The sequence below is a fragment of the Homarus americanus genome, unplaced genomic scaffold, assembly GCF_018991925.1.
Source record: "Homarus americanus isolate GMGI-L3 unplaced genomic scaffold, GMGI_Hamer_2.0 scaffold54679, whole genome shotgun sequence".
Taxonomy (NCBI): Eukaryota; Metazoa; Arthropoda; class Malacostraca; order Decapoda; family Nephropidae; genus Homarus; species Homarus americanus.
In genome coordinates this window covers 810,581-828,523 of record NW_024722701.1, presented here as the reverse complement: position 1 = coordinate 828,523, position 17,943 = coordinate 810,581, and the positions used below count along the sequence as shown (strand labels likewise).

Genomic DNA, 17,943 nt, shown 5'->3' with positions numbered 1-17,943 from the left:
ATGTAATGGATAAAATGAAGTCGCTAGAAATATTGTTCTTTTAAATTACCAATTAGGAGAGAAATTTAACATCCAAATCTTCGAAAATTTAACGCAGGGTCATTCTTAGACACACACACAGACACACACGGTGAGCATTTTTCACACACACACACATACACAAACAGTTGTTAAGAAGCACCGGGATATATGGCCGGTGTGTGAGTTAGTCACTTCGGACACTAACACATAGATGGCGCTGACTGTGTTATCCCCGGGGTCATCTCGTGCCAGATGAGTGTCTCGTCTTGGTTATTCAAGTTTATATTATGAAGAAAAAATAGGAGTTTCCGCTAATGGTTAATATTTTCATCTATTTATTTCATTTCATTGTTGTTGAGGGAAAGATCTAGAAGGTGTAAACACGAATTTAACTTTTGACTGATAAATACTTTCTCCCGTATTATTTAACACATCTTTTATAAGTAAATATGTAGAGTAAAACGTCCAATTGTTATTCAGAATTAGGTGAGTGTAATTCGGTATTTTTATCAGCATTGTATTACCGTGGTAATCCCATTCCTTCTTCCGTTGTGTCGACCAGGGCTAGTGTACAGTGGTGGTGTACAGTGGTGTTAAGTGTACTTTGGTGGTGTACAGTGGTGTTAAGTGTACAGTGGTGATGTACAGTGGTGTTAAGTGTACAGTGGTGATGTACAGTGGTGTTAAGTGTACAGTGGTGATGTACAGTGGTGTTAAGTGTACAGTGGTGGTGTACAGTGGTGATATACAGTGGTGTTAAGTGTACAGTGGTGTTAAGTGCACAGTAAGTGTACAGTGGTGTTAAGTGTACAGTGGTGGTGTACAGTGGTGTTATGTACAGTGGTGGTGTACAGTGGTGTTAAGTGGTATGAAGTGGTGTGCAGTGTAGTACAGTGGTGGTGTACAGTGGTGTTAAGTGTACAGTGGTGGTGTACAGGTTAGTGTACAGTGGTGGTGTACAGTGGTGTTAAGGTACAGTGGTGAGGCACAGTGGTGTTAAGTGTACAGTGGTGTTAAGTGTACAGTGGTGTTAAGTGTACAGTGGTGTTAAGTGTACAGTGGTGATGTACAGTGGTGTTAAGTGTACAGTGGTGTTAAGTGTACAATAGTATTAAGTGTACATCAATACCAAGTCTACTACAGTAATAAAAGTACAGTAAGAAGTACATTATGTAAGTACAGTATAATCTATAGTGTTCAATTAATGTACATAAGTAAAGAATATGGTGCAGTATTTCATAGTTAGGGTGCATCAGAATTAAGACATATCCGTACAGTGATATGTATGGCTTAATGTCTGGTCTTCACATCCCAAAACATTAGAAGACATCCCCAAGATATTTCAAGACATTCCAAGACATCAAAGGACATCAGAAGACATCCCCAAGATATTTCAAGACATCTCAAGACATCAAAGGACATCCTAAGACATTCCAAGACATCCAAAAACATCAAAGGACATCAGAAGACATCCCCAAGATATCCTAAGACATTCCAAGAGATTCCAAGACATCCCCAAGATATTTCAAGACATCTCAAGACATCAAAGGACATCCTAAGACATTCCAAGACATCCAAAAACATCAAAGGACATCAGAAGACATCCCCAAGATATCCTAAGACATTCCAAGAGATTCCAAGACATCCCAAGATATTTCAAGACATCTCACGACATCCCGAGACACCCCTACAGAGTTCACCACAGTCTACATCATAGTAAGTCATATATTTCTGTATTACGTTTTTTTTTCACATTTATACTATGTAAAAATAACAGACGAGTGAACGTAAATATACGGAAAAAATGTTGAATTGTGGAGCAAGATCGATAATTCGGATATTTCGGTAATTCGGATATTTCGGTAATTCGGATATTTCGGTAATTCGGATATTTCGGTAATTCGGATATATCGGTAATTCAGATACTCCGGTAACTGGAATATTTCGGTAATTCGGATATATCGGTAATTCGGATATTCCAGTTACTCGGATATTTAGGTAATTCGGATATTTAAGTAACTCGTATATTTCGGTAATTCGGATATATTGGTAATCCGGATATTTCAGTAACTCGGATATTTCGGTAATTCGGATATATCGGTAACTCAGATATTTCAGTAACTCAGATATTTCGGTAATTCGGATATATCGGTAACTCGGATATTTAAGTAACTCGGATATCTCGGTAATTCGGATAAGGTAGAGTCCCAATGATACCGTATTCGTAAGGCTCCAGTGTGTTTTGGTTCACTAAAGAAATCGTCCAAAACAACAGAAACGAATAAATGGGGGGGAACTTGGGTAATTATAATATACTAGAAACAATAATAATCTCCGTAACCTTCTTCGTGTTTGTAACTTGTTTGCTTAGCTTCATGTATATTTATTATTATTATTAATGTGGGCGTTTTGGTGTAATATTATTGTATTGTGTGTGTATGCAGGTGGGTGGTGGGGTCAATGTGTGTGTGTGTGTAACGTTCTAGACTACACCTGTATCAACCTCGACACCTCAATCTGGCACTACACCTTTCCTGTGGGCGTTTGACCTTTCCTCCTCCCGCCCTACGCCGACGAGACACAGGGAGAGAGAAAAAAAGAGGGAGAGAGAGAGGGGGAGAGACAGACAGACAGACAGAGAAATAAGTAAATACAACGAGAGAGACAGAGAGAGAGAGAGAGAGAGAGAGAGAGAGAGAGAGAGAGAGAGAGAGAGAGAGAGAGATAAGACCCCAGGGAGTATACAGCAGTAGCCACAGTCACTACACAGACCACCACACCACCACACCACCTTTGGGCTCGATCACTATCCGCACGTTCGGCTCTGATTCTGAAACGAACATTAGAAGGCATTTTTTCTTAATACAATTCACGTAAATTTTATTAATGCAATTCACGTAACTTATATTAATAAAATTCACGTAAATTTTATTAATTCAATTCACGTAAATTTTATTAATAAAATTCACGTAAATTTTATTAATACAATTCACGTAACTTATTAGTAAAATTCACTTAAATTTTATTAATACAATTCACGTAAATTTTATCAATACAATCACTTCTCATATGATAAAATATTAAACAAAACACTACGTGAATATTACAGAAACAACAGGCAATAATTAAACTTTTCTTTACGTTAAATTATAGGTTTTTGTTAAATACTTTTTATGAATATTTTAACAAAAGTCATTCAGTAAAGATACGTTTTTGTTAATAGTTGATAATTAACTTTAAATCTGTTGTTAAAATGATGTGATAATGTGTTAGTGGTTAGAGAGAGAGTTAGTGGTTAGAGAGAGAGAGAGAGAGAGAGAGAGAGAGAGAGAGAGAGAGAGAGAGTCTGGCCTTGTGAGGTCTTGACATTTTGGAGTCTTTTATAGGATAGACACACACACACACACACACACACACACACACACACACACACACACACACACACACACTCTGTTTTAACTAGATTGTGACTCGACTGTATAAAGCAAAAATCCATTCACTCAGCCAGTCAACCAATAAGCGAGCGGTACTCCTACGTATCCAGTTAATCCCAGCCAATAAGCGGGCAGTATTCCCACACATCAGCCAATAAGCGACCAGTACACACACCCCCTCAGCACGTCATAACAACAACAACAACAATAATAATAATAATAATAATAATAATAATAATAATAACAACAACAACAACAATAATAATAATAATAATAATAATAATAATAACAATAATAATAACAACAACAACAACAATAATAATAATAATAATAATAATAACAATAATAACAACAACAACAACAACAACAACAATAATAATAATAATAATAATAATAATAATAATAATAATAATAATAATAATAATAATAATAATAATAACACTAATAATAATAATAACAATAATAACAATAATAATAACAATAATAATAATAATAATAACAATAATAATAATAATAACCCAGCAGTCTTCACCACATCCTAACGCGTCCAGAGAGTAAGGGAAATTGTGTTTACCTTCGTGACGTCACTGATTGATCGAGGAGAAGCAGTGACGTCAGACGTGTGAACTGCCCTCCCCTCCCCTCCCTCCCTGTCCCTCCTCCTCCTCCCGCCTTATGGGTAATTAACCTAATAAGGCAGTCCTCTCTCTCCGGGTCGGGAACTCAAAGACCATTATTGAAAAAAAATAATTTATGTCGATTGAAAAAGTATTAGAAAGTTTTACAGTAAAATTATGAAATTATTATTGTTATTATTATTTATTAAATGTTGATATAATACTTTAGTGATCGTTGTGATGAATTCTTTTGAGTTACATACACACAGACGTTCATATATACACACGTACACACATATATATATACACACAGACACAGATTCACACACTTATATACAAACACACGCATATACACACATACCCACACACACACACACACATACACACATACCATACATACACTCACACATACACACACACACACACACACACACACACACACACATACCTACACATACACACACACACACACACACACACACGCATACACACATACATTGATGTCGGTTAGCTTAGGGATCTCTCAATTTCTGGCTTAACCCACACTCTTAAACATCGTACTCAAGGGATTAAAACATCGTACTCAAAGAGTTAAAACATCGTACTCAAGGAGTTAAAACATCGTACTCAAGGGGTTAAAACATCGTACTCAAGAGGTTAAGACATCGTACTCAAGGGGTTAAAACATCGTACTCAAGAGGTTAAGACATCGTACTCAAGGGGTTAAAACATCGTACTCAAGGGGTTAAAACATCGTACTCAAGGGATTAAAACATCGTACTCAAGAGGTTAAGACATCGTACTCAAGGGGTTAAAACATCGTACTCAAGGGATTAAAACATCGTACTCAAAGAGTTAAGACATCGTACTCAAGGGGTTAAAACATCATACTCAAGGGGTTAAAACATCGTACTCAAGGGGTTAAAACATCGTACTCAAGGGATTAAAACATCGTACTCAAAGAGTTAAAACATCGTACTCAAGGAGTTTCTTCATCATTACTCAGGGTTCGCTGCTCGTACTCAAGTTTACTTATCGGCCTTGAGGGATTCTAATGCCGAATGACCTCGATGGATTGGATCTCGTGGGAAGAAGAAAGTTCAAAGTGGCACTTTGGTAAAAATTTATTGGAGAAGAGTATGGGGAAATTCTATCACCAATACTATGACGTTCTCTTGAAGTAAATCCCCAAATACCTCCCAGGAATTTATCTTAAAAATTTCCTGAGTATAGAAATTCTCCGTGCATAACTTTTAATACAATTTTTTTTTTGTGCGTGTTTTTTTTCTCGTTGTAAAATTCTTGAATAAATTTTGGGTGATGGGAGATTCTAGAGTAAATTATTTGATACTGATGCAAGGGTAAAGGGGCAGTCAACTTACCTTCGTCATCAGCTGAAATAAACATAGAAACGGGATCAGTTAATTGTGGCTAGGCCTATAATGAGAGGGCTCCTCTTCAATGGAAGCTATGATTATTGGTGGAGGTGAAACTACATTGCCTAGGTCGCTTATATTTCAGGCCAGTTCACGAGATCGACTTATTGAGGGACAATGCAAGGTGGAATAAAGATGTGTTGAGAGGGATAACAGAATATGACAAAAAACTATAGATGATGCCTAACTGCCTTCACCCTAACTTCTTCTTTCTTCTTAAGCCCAGCCTAACCTGCTAACACAACCCAAGCCAGCTAGCTAACACTGCCTAACCTAACCTAACTAACCTGGCAACCTAACCTAACCTAACTTAGCCCAACCTTCAACCTAACCTAACCTAACCAAACCTAACCCTAACCTAACTAAGCTGGCAAGAATGGGACCCCATGTTCAGAATCATGTAGGCATTTTTTGCTACTCTTACAAGACAGTCACCTTGGTATATTGCTGCCTGTGGCTGGAGGTGAAGTGCCATTTGTCACCAGTAACAGGTGTATAATCTGGCACCTGTGTCGTGTAGCTCATGCCTGACACTTTGACAACGTACAGTGTGCCTCAGTGATTTGGATTGAGGTTGGGGTATACCTTGATAGTCTTGGTTGGTCTGGCAAGCTTTGCGATCTTCCTTATGTGAGGATTGCATCGTGGTAGGTATTCTGGCCTCCTGTCATGATGTTGCAACATCACAGGGTAAAAGAATCTAATGCCTTTCAGGGATTTATAGTTTAGATTCAATTATCTATACTTCAATGGTTTCCTGGAACAACAACTTTGATCTGTTGGGACTCAGGTAAAACGTCTATAGGCAGGTGTGTATAATAACGCTCTTCCTATACGCATGTCGCCATTTATATTGCTGTTGATTTGGCGTCGCTTCAGCGTAGCAGGCCTATCGTTAGCGAAGGTTGGCGATACAACTTCAGCTGATCATTCCCCACAATCTGAACCCTGATATCAAAAATTTCACCAGATCCTTCAGGTCTGGCGAGAGAGTGGGGGGGCATTCATCTCGGTCAAAGTGTTGGTTTGTCAACACAGCGCAAGAGAGCATAATTGAGCATCTTTCAAACCGACATCGATGCCTCTGTTCCTAACTCCTTAACACCACACAACCCCGGCGCGCTGATAACATCATGGGACGCTAGCGGTATATGACGGCAGGAAGGTCAATATGTGTGTTGAAAAACGACAACACCGATTTTTTTGTGCTGACCAAAAGTGACAGAGCAATCTGCTGATTTTTGTGCTGACGAAGACTAATATATGAACGAGCAACACCGATTTTTTGTGCTGACCTAAGTTGACAGAACGAGCAACACCGATTTTTTGTGCTGACCAAAGTTGACAAATATTTACAGAGAGGAAGACAGGGGAATATTATCTTTAAAATGTGTCTTACTTTAGGGAAATTCCTCAATGTTATGATCGACTTGAGAGATATGATGAGAGTAAGAGAGTGAGAATGATGAAAATGTGTAAGTGTGTGGGTGTATGTGTGTGCATGTGTAAGTGTGTGGGTGTATGTGTGTGCATGTGTAAGTGTGTAAGTGTATGTGTGATTGTATGTCTGTGTGTGTGTGTGTATGTAAAGCCCTCTGTAGTTTCAGTTTCTATATCATATAACCAACATCACAACAACATTCCCTTCATAACCTACAACCCATCAATACGTCCGTCACAACCTGGTAAACACGTTATCATTGTTATGTTTCCGACTGTCTGCATATTGTGAACAAAAATATGACATGGCAACTGAACCGTATCTCAGGAACGAAGGTTTGATAATTTACATAATTTTTTTCTGATTGCATAATTTTTTTAACCAATAAATCGTAAAAAAAAAAATAAAAAAAAATAAAGGGTGAACAACAAAAGGTTAAAGCTTATATATAAAAGTGAAATGTTTTTGTGTATAATGATAGTGAAGAACCTACCCTAACCTACACTACCCTACCCTACCCTACCCTACCCCACCCCACCTTTACTCCACTCCTACCCTACCACCCTACCCTACACCCACCCTACCCTACTCCTACCCCACCCAACGAACCCTACCCTAACCTACTCCTACCTACCCTGCACTCCCATCTCCCACCTACCCTACCCCACCCCACCCCACCCTACCTCACTTAACCCAATTCTACCCAAACCCAACTGTCCCACCTGCATCTTACTCCTACCACCCTACCCCACCTCACCACCACCCTACCCTACCCTACCCTACCCTACCCTACCCTACCCTACCCTGTTTTATTTTCTCCTGCCACAACCACCACCACACCACACCTTAGTCGCCTCGGTGAACACAAATGAGAATGACATTTATTTGACATTTCCGTTCGTTATTAATTCAGTGGATGTTGTGAAGGCCAATGGTTCGATTCCAGGCCACTGCTAGTCCACCCAGGTGTAGATAGGTACAGTACCCTAATTATACAGTTGAGTTTTGGAGGTGTTCGAGTGCAGTGCCGGCTATGGGAGATTCCTTGAATAGTTGAAGGTTTTGTTTTGTTTACACTTTTTATGTGACCCGGTTTTATTTACACTGTTTAAGAATGATAGTAATAGGAGTTTAAATACATACAAATACATACATACAATCATATACATACATACAAACACACACACACACACACACACACACACACACACACACACACACACACACTCACTCTACTACTACTACTTTGCTGTCACTTGGAATCGAGTATAACGATCATCCAGCTGTGATACAATGATACGAGTTATTAAGGATGTCACCTTAGTTGGTGAGCTCTGAGGTGACTAAAGCGGCCGATACGGGACCGGCGCTTGTCTGCCTCGGTATGCAGTCGGGCTAACTCGAAAGTAGTGTGGTGCTTCCCTGTTCATCACGAGGGCCAGCCAGCGGCAGTAGCTGAAAGCGAGAGAGAGCATGCAATGCTTGTACCTTAACACTGACATAGTGCTGCCACGCTAGATGCATTACATCACCCTGTGCACACACACACACACACACACTTGTACTAACTGACAGCCTCTCACACCTGTACAAACCTGCACCAGCTGACAGCCTCCTACACCTGTGACCTCCAGTTTATGTGTTGAGGTAAACATATTCCACATTCATATTTACACTAAAGAAACAAATTTACAGTGAATGAAACTTTATTTTACAACACGCAGGTTATTCATAGATTCAGTGATATGCAAATGAGTCAAATCACCTCAATATAAACCGGAATATATTAATCATACCAATGTTATATCAGGATTATACATCGTAGTATACTCTAACACGGCTCCCTGGCTGTTCCGTAGCCCTGCTGGGTCAAAGGTCAAAGGTTATTAAGGTCAAGTGTAAGAAAGATAAGTGTTAGTAAAGGGAAAACTCACCACAAGCCAGAATAACACAGCTTATGTAGGTCACACAGTACCAAGGTCACCACACAGTACCAAGGTCAACACACAGTACCAAGGTCACCACACAGTACCAAGGTCAAGGTCACCACACAGTACCAAGGTCAACACACAATACCAAGGTCAATGCAGTACAAGGGTAGGTCATCTACTACTCTAAAACATTATGTATAAATATATATTATAATATACATATGTATGCTTATATATAATTATACATAACTGAAAACATTATTAGAAGTCGGAGGGTGTGGAGGTGTGTGGAGGTGTGGATGGTGTGGAGGGTGTGGAGTGTGAGGACATGGATCAGCAAGTATGTGGATGGAGAGATAGTGAAGTGGAAATAAGAAATGGTGATTGGGTCTTGTCGGGTCAGATAGGGTCAGGGCGAGGAGGGGGAGGTGGGCAGGGCAGGAGGAGGTGGGCAGGGCGAGGAGGAGGTGGGCAGGGTGAGGAGGTGGGCAGGGGTGAGGAGGGAGGTGGGCAGGGCGAGGAGGGGGAGACGGAGGTGGGCATTGGGCAAGGCTTTAGGTCTGGGCAATGGGGCGTGGTGGGGCAGGGCGACGGGGCACGATTAGTAAGGGTAAGGGGGCAGCTGGAGGGGCATAGATACATCGTTACCATACCTGGCTTGCCTCTGGGTACATACACCACAGTCTCGTTTTCTCCTAGGCAGAGAGAACAAAAAATAACATTGAGATTGGCATTAAATTTTGTACCATTAACACTCTTAAGTTGACCTTCTGAAAATAAATAAGTAATAATAATATAATGTTCTTTATTTTTTTATTTGTGTTTCAATTTAAATATGATGAATAAAATCCCCTTTGTATTTTTTAATCAATATTATGAAAGAAATTTATTTTATTTTAAGGGGAAACTTCGATATTTTTTTCTTAATTCCTAGATTTTTTTTTTACGACTTTTAAGCTTTTATTCTCTTTTGAGTTTCATTTTCTTGGTATTGTCTTAATTAAATTTACTAAATATATTCATGATTTATGTACAAACACCTATACTATGATTGTAAAGGTAGTAAAATCTTAATTAAGACCTAAAATCCTTATTTACCTGGTTGTTTTTAAAGTTCTTAGAGTCTAACTACAGAAGTTAGTCCACACAACACAGTTAGTTAGGTGATCTATTGTATTCGTTCGCTTGTGATTGTGAATATTGTAATGGAGTTTAACATTTGCCTGCGAGATTGTACACACACACACACACACACACACACACACACACACACACACACACACACTTTACTTTCTCTCTCTTATTTCTTCTTCTTCTTTTCTTGCATAATTATCCTCTCTCTCTTTCCTTCTTTCCCTCCTTCCTTCCCTCCGCCGCTTACTCCCTCCTTCTTTCCCCCTCGACCACCACTATTTCTCCCTCCTTCCTTCCCTCCGCCGCTTACTCCCTCCTTCCTTCCTTCCCTCCGCCGCTTACTCCCTCCTTCTTTCCCCCTCGACCACCACTATTTCTCCCTCCTTCCTTCCTCCTCTCCCCCCCCCTCCTCCCCCTCTCCCCTCTACCTCCTCCCTAAATGACTCAGTTTGTTCCCTCCTCTTTAACCCAATGCTGCCGTGGCGAGTTTCCTGCATGCCTCCATCCTACCCGCCTCTATCCTGCCCTACCCTATCCTTCCCCAATCTATCCTGCTCTACTCTATCCTGCCCCATTCTATCCTGCCTTACCCTGCTCTACTCTATCCTACCCCAATCTATCCTGCCTTACTTTATCCTGCTCTACTCTATCCTGCCCCAATCTATCCTCCCCAACTCTATCATGTTATCCTGCTATTATTACGTGTATAGGTATGGGTAGATCCACAATGTAATGTTACCTGTGTGTGTGTCGTCAAGGAAGGAGTAACTTGGGTGTCTAATCTTCAGGTGATCATCCAGGTTTACACCGCCACCCACACATTGACCACAACCTTCTCGTGTGGTTCTCTCTTCTCATTTTGTCTAGGAGTTATTTACATTTTTATTTAACTAGCTGTCAGTCCTGTTACCTAAGGAGAGGAGGAGTCACTCATGTCAATCCACCAATCATAACTTGAGAAAAATATAGTTTGTTTTTGTAAGTGGGTGTCATCAAACTAATGCCTCATCTTCAAAGGTTTTATAAGAGACCAAAAGTAAGAATGTAAACACAGACTCTCACGAAGATGAAGTTTAAGTTTGTTTACATTGTTTCTGTGTAAATATAAACAAAATAACAATAACAATAGTAATTTCGAGGTGTTGTGATTGTGGTGATTGTAGTGAATGTTGTGATTGTTTAATGACACGGTTGTCACTCAGCTGTCACTAATAACTGACTGTGTTTACTTTTTTTATATAAACAAATGAGCATCGGGAGACATCAAACAAGTCGATGGTCCATTGTTAGCCCGATCGTCTCTCAACCTTTGCGACTGGGGTTCGATTCCCACTTAGTTTGGTGTGAGAATGGTATTGTATGGTGGCAGGGTGGAAGGGTGTTGGTGGCAGGGTGGAAGGGTGTTGGTGGCAGGGTGGAAGGGTGTTGGTGGCAGGGTGGAAGGGTGTTGGTGGCAGGGTGGAAGGGTGTTGGTGGCAGGTGTTGTGAAGGGTGTTGGTGAAGGGTGTTGGTGGAAGGGTAGAGAAGGTGTTGGTGCATGGTGTTGGTGGCAGGGGAAGGGTGTTGGTAAGAGAAAGAGAAGAAGAATGAAGGAACAGATAGAAATGAAAGCTGTATAATGTAATAAAAAAGGATTACATTTCTCCTGCCAAATAAGAGACAATTACAGACTAATTCCCTCTCTCTCATCTCTATCTCTCTCTTTTCTCTCTCTCTCCAATATATCACAGCCAAACCACAAGAGACACAGATACAAACACACATCTGATATGAACTTCCTTTCAGACGGGAGGACAAACTGATACAATTCTTAGTTTACCTCAAGTTTGTAAACAGTGTTGTGCCGAGTTACCAAGGTAGTGGAGTCCCTGTGTTTTCTGTTACTGAGCTGTAGTTTATTGTTAAAATGATAAATGAAATGTTAATAAAATAAGGTTAATATACGCTAGATTTATTTATTTGTTTATTTATGTAGTTAGTTATGTAGTTATCTGTTTATTCTTGCACTCTCTGTCCACACATTCACGCAACAGCTGAGAGGTAACACTAAGGGAGGCCACGTATAATGACCTAAGTTAAATGTTGTTAGGATAGTGCCAGGCTGGTTGGCTCTCGGTGAAAGTGATTAATCGAGTAATGACCAATTGGTAGTAGTTATTGGCTTATCGGGGGGAGGGAGAGAGGAGGTACGCGATAGGATTTTGTTTTTTATATTAATTATCCCTCTTGTTTGGTCTGGTTCAGGTGTGTGGTTCATTAGACGTCATATTTCAGATACCTATATAGCCTTCAGGTCAATAAATTTCATAAATAACTTGTAGATGGATTTATGAAACGTGTATCTTTATTTCTTTGAGAGTAAATTATTTGTTTTATTATTGAATTTCCCGCCAAAACACGACGAAGAAAATGATTTTAAAACAATGCTCAAAATAATGTCAAAATACGAGTCTTTACTTTCCTTTGTGCTCTATTTCTTTTTTTTTCTCATTTTCTCGCCTTCTACGTTTTCTTCTTGTTTCTATCTTATTTCCCCTCTTCCTTATACTTTCTTCTTATTTCTACCCCTCTCCTCTCTCCTCTTCCTCTCTATCGTCCCTACCTCCTTTCCTTCTCTCTCATTCTTTCCCTTATTCTCTCCCTTCCTATATTATCCTCCCTCCTCCTCCTCACTACCACCACCAATCACCACCACCACCCAGCATCTCTCCCTCCTTCCTCTCTCTCCCTCACTACCACCACCAATCACCTCCACCACCCAGCATCTCCCTTCCTTCCCTCCTCCCTCTCTCCCCTACCACCACCACCAATCACCTCCACCACCCAGCATCTCCTTCCTCCCTCCCTCTCTCTCCTCACTACCACCACCAATCAATCACCACCCAGCATCTCTCCCTCCCTCCTCCTCACTACCACCACCAATCACCACCACCACCCAGCATCTCTCCCTCCTCCTCCTACTACCACCACCAATCACCACCACCACCAGCATCTTCTCCTCCTCCTTCCCTCCTCACCACACAGCCCAGCCACACACTCACCCTTAAAGGCGATACACTGATTCACTCTTCATAAGGAGTAACAGTGACGAGGCTATGGCGCTGAACAGGATGGCTGGCACTGAGAACAGACATATAAGATGCAGCAGCCCGCCCAACTCTCTGTAATAAGCCGCCATTACAGGGTTCTACAGTATATAATCTCTCGTGCTATTTTGGGAGACTCCGCTATAGAACATGCTATTTCGGTGAGGTGTTGTGTGTTCGAAACCTAAATCTAGAATTTCATCGAGTCATTTAGTCTAATCAGTGAGATAATAAACATAATATTTGTTATTATTTACTATACTACTAAATATAAACATAAAATAAAGATATATTTTTATTTGGAATTCATTAATGAATTGAAACAATAACTTGAACTAAACCTAAGTCGAGGATAAGTGTAGGGATGCAGACACAGTGGGCCGCGGGTCGGATGCAACCTGAGTTTTATACGCCGACTCCCTCCACCAAATTTCCAACTTTTTTTCTCTCTCACTAATTTACCTCCTCTATACTTTTGTCATTTTATTAACGTAACAATAATACTTTTTTTTAATCATTCATCAAGTTTATTATTAATCTACGATGCCTTAATTATACGAGTTTATATATGGGCTACCTGAAGACTACACACTCCTAGTTTAGGTTAGGTTAGGTTAGGTTAGGTTAGGTTAGGTTAGGTTAGGTTAGGTTAGGTTAGGAAGTAGGTGGGTAGGTTCAGGTGGTTAATCTTCAGGTGATATAAGCTTAGAGGGCTAATTAATGTCCCTCCAAAATATATATCAGTATAATTGAAACATTTCACCTTAAAACCAACCTAACCTAACCTAACCTAACCTAACCTACCCTAACCTAACTCACTCCAACCTAACCTAACCTAACCTAACCTAACCTAACCTAACCTAACCTAACCTAACCTACCCTGACCTAACCTAACCTAACCCCAACCTAAGCAAAGCTAACCTAACCATGAACCAGCAGCTGCAATTCGTAAAGGCGTGAAGGACCATTACGCACCATTATACGGCTAGACTGGAGGTGCAACACGCGCCATTACCTAACCACTGGCGCCTCTCAACCCTTTACAACAAATACGATAAACTCCGCTCAGGTGTAAACCATACTGAGGGTAAACTGTGTATTGGGTGCACTGTAAACTAGGTGTAGCTCCTTGATGAGTCTTAGTGACGTCATTCATTGTTTACTTGTGAGGTATAGCTCCCTGATGAGTCTTAGTGACGTCATTCTTTGTTTACTTGAGAGGTATAGCTCCTTGATGAGTCTTAGTGACGTCAATCTTTGTTTACTTGAGAGGTATAGCTCCTTGATGAGTCTTAGTGACGTCAATCTTTGTTTACTTGAGAGGTATAGCTCCTTGATGAGTCTTAGTGACGTCATTCTTTGTTTACTTGAGAGGTATAGCTCCTTGATGAGTCTTAGTGACGTCATTCTTTGTTTACCTGAGAGGTATAGCTCCCTGATGAGTCTTAGTGACGTCATTCTTTGTTTACCTGTCGTATTTTTTAAAAAGTGAAAACATAATTATCTCTCAGGTCAGGTCAGGTCAGGTCAGGTTAGGTTCGGTCAGGTCAGGTCAGGTCAGGTCAGGTCAGGTTAGGTTAGGTTAGGTTACCTGACCTTTATTAGTTTCTGTACTGTTTAATTCTCTTAAAAAACCGGCAGTGACGTTTTCTATTGAGATTTCTTTACCCTTTACAACAGTATATCTTGTGGTATATATCAGTATATCCCTTATAAGATATACTGTTATATAACCAACAGTAATATATCAATATATCTCCTCTTATATATACTGGCATATCTTCTACAGTATACTATTATAATATTTATCAGTATATCAGTATATCCCTTATAGCATATACAGTATAACCCCCACAATATATCCCCAACAGTATACTGACCCCTCCTCTCCCCTAGGTCTCACCCTTCTCCCCACACCCCCTCACCCCTCACCCCCTAACTAGCCCAAAATATCCCCAGCTAACATGTTTCCTCCCCCACACTATATTCCTGTCCTCCCCACCACCCCCTCACCATGACTTCACACCTGTTACACCTGTCTTCACACCTGTTACACCTGTCGACTGTAAATAAAAACAAAAATCAACGCAGGTAAATTTTAATCTTTATATAGAACGTAAATTAATACATATTTTTTAATACAAATATTCACATGTTATAGATCCGGCAGTGATGAGGTTTATATATATATATACGTCACCTGGTTATGGAGATTGTCATTTGTATTCCATCTTGCTGTTAACTCAACATGCTTATTCATGCATTTATATTAAGTTAAATGTGATAATTCTACGTCTAAATCATGCATATATCTAACTACAATATTACTCTGTTTTTTTTTATCATGCGAATCATTTATTTATGAGTTAAAATTCTAATCTAATTATTTTGACTAAACACGAACGCTACTATGATAACATACCGCTTGGCTATATTACTCAACTACGGTAGTGAATTCAAATAGTAACCCCCTTATCTATCTTCTTATACAAGCCCACCTGGTAACTCTTCTGATGTTTATAAATTAATATAAACCTTTTGAATTCACTGATAATAAATCTTGAAAACTAGAAACATTAAAAGCAGTAGAGAGTCATGTATTTCAGCGACACCAAACACGCGCATTCTCCTCAGGGAAGCATTTTAGGCGCCATATCTCGAGGTGACTGAGTAATCAATTGAGCATCCGATGTAAACAGAGAAAAACGCGCCAAATTACATCTCACTAACAGTTAACTTTACCCTTATAACGCAGCCAGGGGATTTAAAATTTAAGGTTTGTTATTTTAGGGATTTAAAGATGGTGTGATATTATTTTTGAGTGTATGAAACCAAAAAAAATCACTTGGGTTATGTCAAATGAGAACCTTTAACATGACCCCAAAAACTAATTGGAGAGGGTACAAATCTTCTCAATCTAGGTACATTTTTATACCAGGGGTCGCCCTAAAGGTACACAGTTGAACATAAAAACTAGTGAATTTTGATTCCATAGTCAATTTCTATAACGTCTTCTGTGCTTTTATAGATTCACAAATATCATCTATATCATCTCCTGTATATATTAGGCCCCAGAAAACAAAATCTAATCGTTTCCTGTCCACATTTAGGCTCAAAAACAAAATCTAATCGTTTCCTGTCCACACATAGCCTCCAAACAAAATCTAATCGTTTCCGGTCCACACATAGCCCCCAAAACAAAATCTAATCGTTTCCTGTCCACATACAGTCTCAAAAACAAAATCTAATCGTTTCCTGTCCACACATAGCCTCCAAACAAAATCTAATCGTTTCCTGTCCACATACAGTCTCAAAAACAAAATCTAATCGTTTCCTGTCCACACATAGCCCCCCAAACAAAATTTAATCGTTTCCTGTCCACACATAGCCCCCAAAACAAAATCTAATCGTTTCCTGTCCACATACAGTCTCAAAAACAAAATCTAATCGTTTCCTGTCCACACATAGCCTCCAAACAAAATCTAATCGTTTCCTGTCCACATACAGTCTCAAAAACAAAATCTAATCGTTTCCTGTCCACACATAGCCCCCCAAACAAAATTTAATCGTTTCCTGTCCACATAAAGGTTCAAAAAGAATATCGCACCACCATTGAACACCTGTTAGGATTCCTCAACAAGTGATCTGACTCGTTATTGTAAAGTAGAGAAGGATACTGACGGGAGGGAGGGTGGGAAGGAAGGAGGGAGAGAGGGAAGGAAGGAGGGAGGGTGGTGAAGGAAAATAAGCTAGACCTTCCCCTAGATCACTACATTTTTCTCTAGATCACTACACTTTCCCCTAAATCACCACACTTTCCCCTAGATCACTCCACTTTCCCCTAGATCATTACACTTTCCCCTAGATGTGAGGTAAAAAATAATTACCCCACCTTAAGATTTTATCCGACTTTATTATGAATACAAATTGAAAGCCTTATTGTGAGTCGTCCCCCTGGTGGCAAATATCGTCCCTCTATGAAAGTCAATATTATGTCATTTATTTTTGTTCTCGGATTCTGAGGAAAATTGTTTTGATAAACTCCAGAAGACTTTTAATTTGTTATCGCTGTCTAATTTAATGATTTATTTTGATTTAAGTCAATTTGAGTTTATTTTGAAGTTTCGGACACCCTCCCCCCTCATCCCTCACTCCTCTCTACTCTCCCTCACTCCCTCCTACTCTCCCTCACTCCCTCCTACTCTCCCTCACTCCTTCACTCCCTCTACTCTCCCTCACTCCCCCATCTCCTCCCACATTTGGTCGCGTTTTCTTGATATAAAAATCCAAATTTAAACGACAGAAAAAAAAAAATCCCTCCTTATCGAATTAATCCATTACTGTAACTTGAGTTGTGCTTAAGGGCGCGTTTTTAAACCAATCCCTTAAGGGCACGTTTAGACACTCCTGCAGGGCGCGGTGTGTGAGAGGTGTCCCTTATAGGTCGCGGCTGGTGGGGCTAGGGGACATATACTCTCTACTCACTGCTACATTCTTCCTCACCCTGGACCGCGGTGCACGTGAGCAACAACACTGCAACAGAGATACAATGTTAGTTCACACCGTATATAAAGGATGTTCAAAAAAGTACCTCGTACATTTGGGTTATTTTATAATTTCACTATTTATTTATAACACTTTAATAGCTGATTCTACTTATGATTTAATATCTGGATCTACTTATAAAATTTTAATAGCTGATTCTACATATGATTTAATACCTGTATTTACTTATAATACTTTAACACCTGATTCTACATATAATAATTAAACACTATTTTTACAACTTATAAAAAATTAACACAACTTATTTCCTACTTATATCACTGAAGGAGTAATAAAA

The 17,943-nt window shown here is 39.7% G+C and overlaps 1 protein-coding gene across 2 annotated transcripts in view; it reads right to left on the bottom strand.

The window, feature by feature from the left end:
* Nucleotides 1-17,943, bottom strand: part of LOC121863034 — a 67,530-nt gene that overhangs the window by 32,268 nt on the left and 17,319 nt on the right. For both annotated transcript variants that reach the window (XM_042361492.1, XM_042361491.1), the window contains exons 2-5: nucleotides 17,604-17,633; nucleotides 9,534-9,575; nucleotides 5,455-5,466; nucleotides 2,813-2,851 (exon numbers count right to left, since the gene is read on the bottom strand). In XM_042361492.1, coding sequence (XP_042217426.1) covers nucleotides 2,813-2,851; nucleotides 5,455-5,466; nucleotides 9,534-9,575; nucleotides 17,604-17,633 — 123 coding nt within the window. The remainder of the gene's footprint in view (nucleotides 1-2,812; nucleotides 2,852-5,454; nucleotides 5,467-9,533; nucleotides 9,576-17,603; nucleotides 17,634-17,943) is intronic.